Source organism: Natator depressus, chromosome 16 (genome assembly GCF_965152275.1).
Source record: "Natator depressus isolate rNatDep1 chromosome 16, rNatDep2.hap1, whole genome shotgun sequence".
Lineage (NCBI taxonomy): Eukaryota > Metazoa > Chordata > Testudines > Cheloniidae > Natator > Natator depressus.
Window position 1 is genome coordinate 13188136 of NC_134249.1, and position 14369 is coordinate 13202504.

General features: G+C 57.7%; 1 protein-coding gene across 1 annotated transcript in view; it reads left to right on the top strand.

Moving 5' to 3' along the window:
• The first annotated feature begins 1088 nt into the window (after positions 1-1088).
• The window catches only part of AK1 (adenylate kinase 1), a 41035-nt gene continuing 27754 nt past the window's right edge, over positions 1089-14369 (top strand). The window contains exons 1-8 of the mRNA XM_074973843.1: positions 1089-1237; positions 5131-5317; positions 5677-5838; positions 6801-6973; positions 8836-8949; positions 9892-10083; positions 10503-10593; positions 13130-13209. Coding sequence (XP_074829944.1) covers positions 1178-1237; positions 5131-5317; positions 5677-5838; positions 6801-6973; positions 8836-8949; positions 9892-10083; positions 10503-10593; positions 13130-13209 — 1059 coding nt within the window. The 5' untranslated portion in view covers positions 1089-1177. The remainder of the gene's footprint in view (positions 1238-5130; positions 5318-5676; positions 5839-6800; positions 6974-8835; positions 8950-9891; positions 10084-10502; positions 10594-13129; positions 13210-14369) is intronic.

Sequence of the window (14369 nt, forward strand, 5' to 3'; positions counted from 1 at the left end):
TGTGCGGCTTCAGGCTGGGAGATAGTGATGCTGGTGCTGGCCCTAGGGCAGGATCAGGGCTGCCGCCTCAAAGCTAAACCGAAATAGACCTGACTTTGCTTCCTTATGGTGCAGGAAAAAGGCCTGAAAAGGGACCCTTCCAGTCAAGAGACAAGGGGGGGGGGGTGTCTGCTTGTGTTTTCACCTAGAAAGTCAAGGTCCTTTTCTCCTGAACTCCACAGCCCGCTGGAGAGCTGATCGGATGATGGCAGCCAGAAGACCCTGGTGAGAGGCCAGGTGATTTTTATCCAGCCCTGTGAGGGCAGCGGGAGGGTGGAAGGCAGCTTCTGGCTCTATTGCTGTTGGTTCTCGGCGGCTGTCAGGAGCACCGGGGTGTCTGCCAGACTCACCTTCTCAGCTGCTTGAACCAGTGCCTCATTTCTAGTGGCTTCATGGCAGGTCCGGTGTCCGTCCCCTCATGTCTGCCCTAGGCCTGCAGTGAGGACATGGCCCTGCTCTCCGAGTTGGGGGTGGGGGGCTGGGCTTGCTCTCCTCTCCCCCAGGCCCTTCCCATCCCCACACCTGGGCTGTTGCCCTCCCATGGCCTGTGGGGGTTGCAAAGTGTGGCTAACTTCCCATGCGCCCTGCTGAGAACTGCAGCCCCCAGCCCTGGACCCACAGCCTGCACCTGTCCCTCCCTTCTCTCCCACTCCCCCCAGCAGCAGCCCTGGATCCACCAGCCTGCAGCCCCCAGCCCCACAGCTGGCACCTCCCCCCTGGATCCTGCAGCCCCAGCCCCACAGCCTGCATATCCCCCTGCCCCCAGATCCCGCAAGCCCAGACCCACAACCTGCATCTCTCCCCCCCCCCCCCCCGCAACTCCGATCCTGCAGCCCTGGACCCACAACCTGTAGCCCCCCCCGTCCCTCCAGAGAGACAGCTCCCTTCCCTCCCTGAGCCTGCAGCCACAGCCCCCAACCCCGGGCCGCCACCCCCCAGATCCTAGAGCTCCGGGCCCACAGCCTGCAGCTCCCAGCCCCGCTCCTCCAAGACCCTCGCTGCAGCCCGGTCCCCCGAGCCCGCCCCCCAGGAGGGGAGGGGGCGCCTGTCACAGCCTCAGGCGCAGGGGAGGAGGGAGGACGCGGCTCCTCCTGCCCCAGCCCGCGGGAGGAGCCGGGCCGGCGCTGCGGGCTGCAGCATGAGCACGGCGGAGGCGAAGGACTATCTCCAGCGGGGAGCGATCCCGCAGCTCTTCGAGGTGAGGGGCGGGGGCGCCGGGGGCAGGGGACGGGCCCTGGGGGCTGGGGGGCTGCGCCCCGCTCCTCGCTGGGAGATCCCAGGGAAGGGACGGGGGTCCCAGGCTCTCCCGGTCCCGGGGGCAGCTCCAGCCCTCTCTGCGCAGAGAGCCCCGGGTACCCCAGACTCCAGCCCCGGTAACCCCTCCCGTCCCCAGCTCCATGCCCCGTGTACCCCTCCCGTATACCCCGTGCCCCTGCCTTGCCCTCCTCTTCACCAACCCTCACACTGTACCCCTGCCACCCTCCCGCTATCCCTCCCCTCATACCCCTGTCCCCTGCCTGCCACCCTCCCCTCCCACCCCCCGTCTCCTGCCACCGTCCTGCTATCCCTCCCCTCACACCCCCCGTCCCCTGCCACCCTCCTGCTATCCCTCCCCTCCCACCCCCCGTCTCCTGCCACCGTCCTGCTATCCCTCCCCTCACACCCCCCGTCCCCTGCCACCCTCCTGCTATCCCTCCCCTCACACCCCTGTCCCCTGCCTGCCACCCTCCCCTCCACCTCCCCTCACACCCCCGTCCCCTGCCACCCTCCCGCTATCCCTCCCCTCATACCCCTGTACCCTGCCTGCCACCCTCCCCTCACACCCACCGTCCCCTGCCACCCTCCTGCTATCCCTCCTCCACACACCCCATCCCCTGCCACCCTCCCGCTATCCCTCCCCTCACAACCCTGTCCCCTGCCTGCCACCCTCCCCTCCACCTCCCCTCACACCCCTGTCCCCTGCCACCCTCCTGCTATCCCACCCCTCATACCCCTGTCCCCTGCCACCCTCCTGCTATCCCTCCCCTCACACACCCCGTCCCCTGCCACCCTCCCGCTATCCCTCCCCTCATACACCTGTCCCCTGCCTGCCACCCTCCCCTCCACCTCCCCTCACACCCCTGTCTCCTGCCACCTTCCTGCTATCCCTCTCCTCATACTCCTGTCCCCTGCCTACCACCCTCCCCTCCACCTCCCCTCACACCCCCCATCCCCTGCCATGCTCCCGCTATCCCTCCCCTCATACTCCTGTCCCCTGCCTGCCACCCTCCCCTCCACCTCCCCTCACACCCTCCATCCCCTGCCATGCTCCCGCTATGCCTCCCCTCATAAACCTGTCTCTTGCCTACCACCCTCCCCTCCACCTTCCCTCACACCCCCGTCCCCTGCCACCCTCCTGCTATCCCTCCCCTCATACCCCTGTCCGCCACCCTCCCCTCCACCTCCCCTCACACCCCCTTTCCTCTGCCCCTTCCCCTCTCACCCCCTGTCCCCTGCCACCATCCATCTACATCCCTCCCCTCCACCTGCTCTCACACCCCCTGTCCCCTGCCACCCTCTCCTCTACCTCCCCTCACAGCCCCTGTCCCCTGCCACCGTCCATCTATGTCCCTCCCCTCCACCTCCCCTCATACCTCAAGGCCTCCAACAGCCTCATACTACTCCCCTCCCCTCATATACCATGCTCTCCAGCAGCACCCCTAGTCCCTTCTCCCCTCATATCCCTGGGCCCCTTCCCTGTTCTCTCTCTCACCGTGTGCCCTCTCCCCTCTCTCCCATTTTACCAGCAAGAGTGACCCTGTAGAAAAACATTCAGTCCAAGCCATGTACGAGTGCAGCATCCCCTCCGCCCCCCACAAACATGGCTCTCAGTGCAAGGGTGTGAAGGGGTGGGGGTCTCCTGACCCTGGAGCTCCCATGCAGGAGCCCCCGAGTGCCCTTCCCGGCTCTATCATTGATGCTCTCTATGGCCTTGGGCGAGTCCCTTCCCCTCTCTGAGCCTGGCTCCCAGTGTATAGGGACTTTCAGAGGGAAAATCCCAGGCCCTAACGGGCCCTTGAATACACAGAGAGCCTCCAGAGCGGGTGGCTGGAGGCTGAAGCCAGACAAATCCAGAGGAGAAATAAGGCACCATTATGTTAACAGTGAGGGTGATTAACCATAGGAACAACCTACCAGGGCAGTGGTGGGTTCTCCGTCTGGTGAGGTTTTCAAGACAAGACTGGACACCTTCCCGGAAGATGTGCTTTGGTTATTGGGCACAATAGAGGGGTAACTGGCTGAGCTTCTCTGGCCTGGCTCCTACAGGAGGGCAGACAGACTGGGTGATTAATGAACTCTCTGGCCCTAACATTTGCGACTCTAAAATCTTTGCCGAGCTCTTGGCGATTGCCCGAAGACAAGAGCTAAGGATTTATTATTCTCCAATGGCAGAAGACACTTCCGGACGGGGCCCATAGCAACATGCAAATCTCTGTCTCCCGGCCTGGAGCACTCACCGCTCCCAGGCCTATGCTCTCTCATGCAACGGTGCTTTGAAGCAGCTGCTTTGAAAGGAGCCATGGCACTCATATCCCCTGCAGTTGCCTTTGATCCTACCAGGTGCACCCCTCTCCCCCCAACACAGGCTGTTTGTTCCCGTGGCTGGGCTGGAGCGTTCATGCTCCCCCCCACCCCACATTTTGTTCCTAGCTGCTTTGAGTGGTCTGAGGCGCTTGCGGCTTCTCATCATGGCTGTTAGCAAACACTGATGTGGAAACGAGCGAGCTGTCATTCATTAATATAACAAGTGAGCAACATTGCCAGCAGCGCCAGCCCCAGTGGGAATCAAAGCAGGTGATCTTCCCACCTGCACAATAGTCCCCCTGGACTTTGCTGCCGTTGGGCCACAGGGCTGTAGGAGACCCTGTGGTCATGTGGCTCAGAGACGGCACTTGTCTCTCATTCTTGCTCCTTGGTTATCCCCGGGAACGTCATGCAGTGGTGTTGCAGGGCTAGCGCCCCTCGATACCACACACTGAGAGAGACACAGGTGAGCTGAGGGGTTGGAGCAGGGGAATCCAGACACCTGGGTTCTCTTCCCTACCTCTTCTATTGGCCCTTTGCCTCCTTAGGCAAGCCATGTCACTTCTCTATGCTTCACTTCTTTCCTCTGTAGGTACCTGCCTCAGCAGGCTGATAAGAGGATTTGTTAGTGAATATTTGCAGAGTGCTTTAAGGATACCTGCTCCGCTAAGCACTGATAAACTAGGGCTGGATTCCACCACCGTCACTCACGCCAAGTAGAATCTTATTCCACTGTTCTCCTGAGTTCCTTCCGTGGTGTGAGTGGCAGAATCTGACCCACAGCCAATGCGCTGGAGCTGTGTCTCTGGGCTGGCCGTGGAGGCGATACAGTCCCATCTCTGTATCCGCTAGCACGGAGAATATGGCAGGTGAGTCATGGCTCAGTTCAGTGGGCCCCGCACGACCGTGCTTTGCGAGAGCAGGTGCTGTAACAGCGGAGGCCACACAGTGCTGGCTGCCAGCAAGCAGAGGGAACGTGGTGTACCAGTGCTGGAGAGAGGGGCCTGGATGCTGAGCTGTGATAGCACCGTTCCTCAGGGTGGGCCAGTATCATTAGCTCTGTGTGACAGACTGGATCAGCCCTGTGGTCCAGCGAGCCCAGTGTCAGGTATTTGCAGCCATCAGTACCAAAGGCTTCAGAGGAAGGTGGCCCCTCACCCCTGAGCACAGCCAGCCTTGCTCACTGTCTCCTTGGACTGCAACATATGCAGATGTCAAGCACAGTAAAACCATGGCACCCACCAGTGTAATGAAAGCGTGAGTCTCTGAGCATAAACACATGCCAGGACTTGGGCTATGGTGTCCTGCTAGGCTCCTGGAGGGACAAGCGCCTCCCTCACCTCCATCCTTCCTCCTAGTACACCAGAACCATGAAGCTCTCCAACAAGAACAGGCAGAGGTGATTCCAGCACTCCACAGATTTCATTGCTGCCCCTGCTCTGCAGAATCTCACCCCCCAATTCTCCCTCTCTTTTCCCTGCTGTCTCTCACCCCACCTTGTCTGACCTGTGTCTGCTTCCTTCCCAGAGCATGCTAACAGGCTTGATGTATTACCATCCCGAGGACCCCATTGACTACCTGGAGCGTTGCTTGCAGAAGGTCCGGGAGCTGGGTGGTCCCGAGAAGGTGCAATGGGACACTTTCATTGGCCAGGAGCGGCGGACCTTACCCCCCATCAATGGCGGGCAAGGGAAGAAACCCATTTTCTGGACAGGTGAGCTGCATCTTGAACTGGTGTCTGTTCAGAGTGAGGGGGGATCAGGGGCAGGACTGCTCGTGGGCAAACTTTCTCAGGGGCCTGAGTACGTGCAAATGCACACAGATCCCAGGGCACATGCGTGAGCACGTCTGCTCGTGGGTTGGCACAGGCTTGTGTGCACCTGCACATGCCCGGACACATACCTGTCACCCAACTGCATGCACACCTGTCTTAGCTGGCTCATCCATGTGTTCACACCTATATCCCTATGTGCCACTCAGGTCAGCTCCTCAGTGTATCAGCACTGCAACCACCTGAGTGGGCCGTGTGCAGTCCCCTTGCAGCTGATGCATTGCCCCTGCTTTCTCCTGCAGACCCCCTTGCAGGGCCATACCGTCGGTATGGGTGCCTGCCGCCCATCCAGAGCCAGTTCTCCATCGAGAGTGACTCGGACATGACAGAGTCCACTGGACTGATCCAGGAGTATGACGTCTTCAACCCCAGTAGACCCCGCCCCAAAATCATCTTTGTGATTGGTGAGAAACTTGCTTTCCTGCAGCTGTGGGATGAGCTGTGCAGTTTGGGTAATCCCTCTGGGGAGAGACGGAAGAATAAGTGAGCATGGGAGAGCGAGAGGGAGGGAGAAGAGAGGCAGAGGAAGGATGGGGAGATAGAGATGGGAGACAAATGAAGAAACATCCTGTAATCTCCAGCGGTTTCCCTATTAGACAGCCACATACTAAGGAAGAGGACAATTTGCAAGCCTCAGTTTCCACATCTGTAAAATGGGCATAATGCTGTGCTGCTTTGCTGGGGGCTGAAAAGGATTCATTCATAAATATGTGTTAAACACTTTGAGATCCTGGAATGGGAGGCGCTGGAGAAGGATCATTATTCCCCTAAGGATGGCTGCTTCTCCTCTGTTTCCCCACCATTCCTGATGAGTTTGGTTTTGGTTGTTGTCTCAATTATATATGTTGTTGCTAGCGTAGCTATTTTGGGGGAAATGGCCTCTTACCCCTTTAATGTCTGCAGCCAGCTTGTCCCCACACTTACATCAGTAAAACTCCACTGGTTTCCTCCTGATTTACACCAGTGTAGGTGAGAGAAGAACCAGGCCTTAGTATTCAATGGTGGGAACTCAGCTTCCTTATCAGAGGCTCCTTCATCAGTTCAGTGAAGAAACCCAAAGCTGGTTAATCCCATATTGGGGAATTGACCCTGGCACCTCTGTGTTGAATGCGCATGCTGCAGACAACAGAAACAGGTGCTTGATAAATCCCATGAGTATCTGGGGAACCAGGAGTAGAACCCGTGTTCTCTTGCTCGAAGAACACGGCAATTACCACTTGAGCTTTTCCTGAGCTGCTAGTAGGTAACTTATTTGCACACATGTACCCCTTGGGGAGAACCTTGGCAGGGCAAGGAAAGAGCCTCTTGGCCAAGGCTTGGGGATGCTCAGGCATGGATGCCTCTTTGACCCTCTCTTGCTTGGCAGGGGGCCCTGGCAGCGGGAAGGGCACTCAGAGCACCAAGATGGCCTCCCACTTCGGCTTCGTCTGCATCTTAGTGGGTGAGATCCTGCGCAACCAGCTGATCCACCATGCCACCAGCGACAGGAAGTGGGAGCTGATCGCCAAGATCATCGCCAATGGGGAACTGGCCCCACCAGTGAGTCATGGCCAGAGCTTTCTATCACTCCTTCAACGCAGCCTGAGGGGACATCCATCCAGCCCGCAACAGACTCCCTGCCTTCTGCACTCATGGTCCTGAGGCCTCTTCCAGCAGCCTCTGTCTGGTCAACAGGACCCTGCCGGCTTGGGGCAGATGTTTCATGGCCCCACAGCCTGCTTGGAGAGGCACCAGGGAAATATTTTCCATGCTCTGCCCTCCCACTTTTGCTGAGTTCATGTCAGTGGCTGCTCCCAGTGCTGGGACCTGGGACACAACACTTTCATGGTGGGGAGACCTGTGTCCCATCAATCCGGAGCTGGTAATAGCACCCTTGGTGATGTCCACAAGATAGTGGGCAAAACAGTAGCCTGTTTCGGCCACCCAGTGTCTCTGTTGGGTCTTGTTTGGATGTATCCTCAGGAAAGGTGGTGGCAGGTCAGCCCTGGGGGCCCAAGTATTGAGCTATCCACGGGCTAGCAGCTGTGCAAGCTTCCCATGCCACCCAGCCAGGCTGCCTCTCTCTAAGGTCAAGAGGGGAGTGTGACCCGTGATGCCTAGGGCAGCCTCACTGGAAATGCCAAGGTCAGGGCAGGCTGCAAAGGGAGAGCAGATACTCCCAAGCCTGGGTGGTAACACTGAAGTCAAACTCCCCAACCAGTCACAAACTGCTTCTGATCTCCCCCACTGGTTATCAAGAAGCAAAAAAGAAATCACACAGCCCCCTTTATTGCATTCCCATTCTTTGGCTCCCAGTCAGCACCTAGATCCAGTACAATGAGAAGTTATTTAAAAAACTCTGCTCACATATACAAAATGTCACAGCCACGTTACAGGTCAGTATAGGTTTGGATCTTACCCAAAATACCACACTGCCAGCCAATCCTTTGGTGTCTAAAACTAAAGGTTTATTATAAAGAAAAAAGAAAGAATAAGGAGAGAGATGTTAAATGGTAAAACAGTCACATACGTACAAAGACTTCAAAATCCATCAGGTTCCTCGCAGTATTGGTGACTTTGCTGGCTTGAAAGTCCCTCTGGAACACATCCACAGCTTGGATGGGTCATTCAGTCCTTTGTTCAGAGCTTCGTTTGTAGGAAGGTTACTCCAGAGGTAAGAAGCAGGACTGAAGACAAGAAGCAGGACTGAAGACAAAATGGAGAAGATGCAGCTGCCTTTTATAGTCTTTTGCCATGTGGCCTGTGCTTCCTTTGTTCCAAACACAAGCTGCCCAGCACATGGCCTGGAAGCCTTAGAGTTCTGTCCACAGACATGCCCTTGCTGAGTCATAAGGTGTAGCCCTTGAACCTTTCAATGGGTTCATTGTACGGTTGATGTTCCTTGGTGAGCCATCAAGCAGGCTCAGAAGCATGGCACAAGTTTTAAATACAGACATACATACATATCTCTAACTCCTAATACAAAGGTGATACAAACAAGATTATCATACTTGGCAAATTATAACATTTTTGCAGATACTTGACATGGCATATCTGGCACAATTCATTGCAATTTTACAATATTGGTGTTCATAATATCCTAACATGCCCCCCAAATTCCATACAGCGTCACAGGGAGTTACGGAACCATAGCCCAGTCAGGTGTCTCTGCTGATCCTGCCAACAAGGGGACAATTAGTGTCAATTACAATGTTGGGTTTTGTGCTCTCAACACTGTTCCATCAGGAACCGGACTGAGACCCACCAAACTCATGTCCCATAGGCCATCTGGCAGCCACCAACTGGGAATGACTTTTGGGTTCCTTCTGAGCCGGGCTGGGTTCAGCCCAGTGGCCTGTAGGTGAGAGGCTCAGTCTCCGTCCCCCATTACCAGCCCCTCGAGAGGTCTCTTTGCCTTGCAGGAAACTACCATTGAGGAGCTGAAGCAGCAGTTCATTAAGCAGCAAGACGCCAAAGGCTTCGTGGTGGATGGGTTCCCCCGGGAGATAGGACAGGCCTTCACCTTCGAGGAGCAGGTGAGGTGCAGCTGTGGATAAACAAAGGGGCTTTACAAGCCTTTGCTGTCCATCCTGGGCTGCCCCTTTTCCTGTGCCCTCATCAGGCACCAGCTCCCTGGGGCCTTCTCTGAAGGAGTGTCCCTCTCCTGCACCCTTTGCCCTGGGCCTCTCCGAAGAGCGTCCCCTCACCTGGCACTATATTCCTTGGACATGCTGCTTTGTCCTTTCCCTTCTCTGGTTATTACATGTTGGCTGAGCCCCTCCATGCTGCGCCCTCCCCCCCGGCCTAAGGATGTGTGCCCCAGCTCCAGGCTCTGCTCTCTGAGGACACAGGGCACAGCTTGGCAAAACCCAACTACACAGAGGACAAAGACCGTTGCTCTCGGTGACCCTTTGCTGGCCAAAGGCAGGTGCATGGCTCAGTTTCCCCCTCCTCTCCTAAGACACACACCTGCACCGGGTGCCAGCCTGTACTCTGGAGCTGCCACGGTAGTGCCCCTCCTCTCCGAGGACATGTCAGGCACCCGCTGTTATTCCCGCAATGCCGGAGGACGGTGAGAGCCCGGCCAGCCCTACAGAGGGAGGAGTAACATCTGCGCTCAGGGTCCCAGATATGATCATGATCGACTCACTTCAGCCCAAGGGTCCTGGGAATGCCTGGACCCTTCTAGTCCCTGAGGGACAGGGCCACACTGATTCGGGGATGCCACGGGGCTCTTCAGACCCCTCTGTGGGATGGCAGGACTCACTGGAGACCTGCAGCTCCTCTGTGGAAGGGGGGGCGTGTTGATGTGGAGTAGCTGGCAGCCATTAGAGTCCTTTGCTGATGGGGTCTCAGCTCCCAAGGAGCCCTGAAATCCTCAGAGCCCCTGTCAGGCCCATCAAGGACTCCCCAGAGCCCCCTGTAGGGAAGGGATCACCACTGTATTGCCACTGAGTGCTTGTCTCTCTCACTGGCAGATCGGCTCCCCAGACCTGGTGGTTTTCTTGGCCTGCTCCAACCAATGTCTCCGGCAGCGAATGGAGAAACGGGCGCAGGAGCAGGGCCGGCCGGACGATAATGCCCACGCCATTGACCGGAGGGTGGAGACCTTCAAGCAGAACATCCCGCTGATTGTGAAATATTACCAGGAAAAGAGCATCATCGTCCGGGTAAGGCTCCGTTGGGGCAGCCTGCGCCTGGATTGGGACACAGCCTTTCCCACTGAAGCTGGTCTAGTTAGTAGTCCCAGACACCAACACTTGCACAGATCCAAGCCCTGGGTCTTGATATCCTGGTTACCAGCTTGATTTAGGGTCCTGACACATACTGGGTCCAGGTCTCTGGTACTGATCACAAAGGGTAAGGATGGGACATGCTCACAGGTGGCCTGGTCCAGGCCCCTGGCACTCACCTGCCTAATGTGCACTATGGCCCTGAGGTCTCGTTCTTCTGAGATGCAGGTGGGATTCACTGTGGGGGAGTCCTGAACCCCAGCGTGGAGTGGAGTTCCCGGTCTCCCTCCCCCCACCACATCCCTCCCCCACCCCCAGAACCCGGCTGATGGCTGTCTCGGTCTTCCCTCTTTCAGTTTGACGCAGACAGAGAGGAGGACGATGTATTTGGTGACATCAGCGCCATGGTTCAGGAGCGGCTCTTCCCGCATGGCATCGATACAGCAGGTGAGAGCAGAGCCCCTTAGGTGCACTCAGGACAACTGGCCAAGGAAACTGGGCTGCTTCCGGGCACACAGACCCCTGGGAGTTGTAACTCCATGTCCAGATGGGACCCCCCCCCCGGCCTGCTCTGCACAGGGCTAGCCCCTTACGGCCGGCTTTCGGAATCTGAAGTAAATCTGGGGGCTCCCATCCCCTCCTGCTTGTGCAAGAGCCATGGCATAGCTAGCGGGGGAGGTGATGGAGGTGCTCCGGCAGTGACGCACCCCAGAGTCTTTGTTCCCTTCGCGGGAGTCCCTGCAACTTGGAGGCAGCTCTGGCCCTTGGATTGCGTGAGCCCCACAAAGCTGGTGCGCTCCTCCCCCTGCCCCACCTGTCTCCCTGCCCCGCCGGTGCTCTGCAGTCCGGCTCGTGTTGCTGATTTGTCTGGGGTTCGCCCAGTGGCATCGTGAGAGAGGTGGGTGGGAGACTTGACCGCTGACTTCTGCACGGGCCAGGGAGCAGCACTCAGCTGAGCTCAGGGCATCCAGTTGTCTGGGTGATCCCCAAAACACTCTAGTCCTTAGGGAATCAGCGCAGCCTAATGGTTAGAGCCAGGACGTGGGAGACGAGAGGGCTGACTCTGTACCTGGCCCTGCCATCGACTTAGTGTGACACTGGGCAGTTCCCCTCACCTCTCTGCTTTCCCCAGTCTGTACAATGGTGAGAATGATACAGACCCGGCCCACCAGGGACTGCAAGGGCTCATTAATGAGAAGGTTTTTTTTAAAGGCACAAAGGTACCTTGGGCACCCAACCGCCATTGAAAATCAATGAGACGTGGGCACCTCAGTGTCCTTTGTAAGCCTCCCCCTTGGTGCAAAGTGCTTTGAGATTCCCAGGTGAGAAGGGCAGTGTCGTTGTTCTGGTCCCTGCGTGCAGTATGAGGGAAGAGAAGGGAGCGTCTATCTGCCCGCTGGAGGAACAGTGACTGGCAGAGACCATCTGCCCTCGGAAGCCCCCACCGCACTGTTCACCGTGGCCGAGCGGTGCCGGGTCACCGGGGTGACATTCTCATCTTGGGGCAGGCTCCATTCTTGTGGAAGCCTCCCCCACCGTTCTCTGGGGCATGTCACCACGCCAGGCGAGGGCTCTGCAGATTTCGCTGCCCTCTGCTTTTGGGGCGTCTCCGCTGGGAGCCAGAAGGGGAGTCCATTTCCAGAGGCAATGGGGAAGAGTTGCCTAAAGCAGCAGAGATCCCCGGGATGCTTTTAACCCATTCCAAGACATGCCTCATCCTGTGGGAAACAGGAGCCCGAATACCCCGTCCCCAGGCTCATTCCGAGCTCCTGGCCTCACCTCGGTGTCTGGCAGGAACAAACCAGCAGGGATGAGCCCATCTCTGCACCAGGCAACACAGAACCCCAGGGTGATTTTTGCACGAGGCTGGCATGGAGGGCATTGCACCCGCACAAGTGCCAGTGGAGGGATGGAGGGAAGCAGCTTGTGCCTCCTCTCTGCATAGGCTGCTGGGGTCCAGGCAGCTCATAGCACAGGCTAGGGCAGCCCCAAGGCTGGCAGACTCTCTCATTCACAGTGCCCCCCGCCATCCAACCCACTAACCAAACACACAGCTGTTCCCCTAGAGTCTGAAAATCTCCCCAAAGACCCCACTTCCTGTAGCTACCCGGGAGACACTACTGCCAAGTGCAAGCGCCTTAGAACATGGGGTAAGCCATACTACCTCAATAGGGAGACTGAGGCACGGAGGCATCATGTGACTTGCCCAAGGTCACATTGCAAGCCAATGGCAGTTAAGAATAGACCTCAGAGCTCTTGACGCCCAGGCTGGTGTCCTGCCCACTGGGCCATGCTGTCTGCAGTACATAGTCTGTGCATCTCTGCCTCCTCCTGGACAGTTTGGAAAGGATCTATTAATGTGACACCCCTCCCCCCCATGCATCTACCCTGCAGGGGCTTCCAGCTCCTCTCTGATTCTTCCACCATCATTCCCACTGTTCTAGCTGGCTGACGATGCCCATGTGCCCACACACACACACTATGCACGGACCCTGGGCTAATCTCACAGCGACATTGAGCTCATCCCCACCCACGCCTTTTAATATCTGCTGCAGGCAGCCACTGTTGCTCTGCAGGGCCCTATTGATCAGCCCTTCAAATCTCCCACTCCCTGTGCAGTGTAGCCTTTTGCAAACCAATCCTAAGAGGGTGCCAGAGCTCAGAGGTCCCTGGGTCCCTGCAGCGGCAGTCTGATCCTGGAACAGATTGGCACAGCTGGCTCCGATGACCCTGAGAGGAACACGGAAACGCGTGTGTAGTGGGTGGAAGGAGCCAGGGATGGGATGGGGGTTTCCTAAGGTACAGAGGGTTAGTTATGGCTCTGATAGACAACTGCACTTATGGATGCTGATCTGAGAAGACTTCAAACCCGTCCCATTGCTAGCACTCCCCCTGTGTCCCCTGTCACCCCCTCACCCCCACCCCCTGAACCCTCGGGGTATTTGATGTGGCTTCCTGGTGACTGTTTGTCTCTCTGGCTTAGGGTCTCCGCAGTTGGCTCTGTTAGACTCGCCTTATGGTGCAGACAGAGAACATCCTCAGGAGGAAGATGAGGAAGGGCAGGTAAGGCTGCAGTGACGCTCCCCAGGCCCCAGCTAGGAGCCTAAGGGAGATGCCGTTGGAATTTCCAGGACCGGGATTGGAAATTAACAAAACTTCCTCCTGAAGGGTCACAAACAGGAACCAGGGACGCTCCCGTGGGCCTGTGGAAACATACTGCAGAGTCCACATGCTGGAGCCATCAGCAGCCAGTGGGCTGAGGTCAGGAACAGCCGCAGCACAGAGCAGGGAACAGAGAATGCAGGGTGGGCGGTGAGCATCCGGAGAACGCCAGGGGAGCAGAGAGTGGAGCAGGGAGAGGAGGGAAAGGGAGTGTAGGGGGATAGAGAATGGGGAAGTGGTGCTGCTGGAGGGGATCCCAGGGAAGAGAAGCGGCGCTGGATGGTGAGCCCCAGATGGATGGGCCGAGTATGCTTGACAATTCTAAGCGACTCCCTGGTGGAGGGATGGAAGGGGCGGGAGCCTTGATGTGGGTCTGTGTGTGTTATGGTGCGTGAGCTTTCTAGGAGATGGGAGAGGAGACTGGCTACCGGGAGAGCCATGGGGCGAGTAAGCAGCTGCAGGCATGTGGTGCTTGGGGAGCTCAGAAGAGGCTGCAGTTTGACAAAGGGAACATTTAACATCGAGCTGGGCTGCTGTGGGCCGCACTTTAAACCCTGTCTTACCACGGCTGCAGCTCCCTGATTGTGAGACCCCCCCACTCACTTTTTTCAGACCACTTTAGGCACTGTGCATGCACAGGGGGGCTAGCCCATCCCTCACACGGCATCAGCTGTGCTGAGCCGGGCAGCTGACGCTGTTGCACCCGGGTCTGCTCCAGAAGGATCCTGGCTCTCATCAGCGCAGCGGGGCACGGGGGCGTGGGCAGGATGGCTGCTTTTTCACCCCCTGCTGATTCCGGATCACCTGTATCATGCCAACCTGGGGGCCCTGTTTCGCTGAGTGGGTGTGGAGGAGGTGGAGCAGCGCTGTGCTGCGTTCACTCTGCCCTAAACCCACCCTGACCTGCAACCTCCTTTTCCTGAGGAGACTAGCCCTGCGGCAAACGCCTGGGGCAGGCTGGACAAGCCTCCCCCACCAAAAACAGTCCGTGTGGGGGCAGGGAAGCCTCCCCCATGACAGCCCCAAGGCAGCAGACAATCCCCCCCACCCGTGGTCCCAGA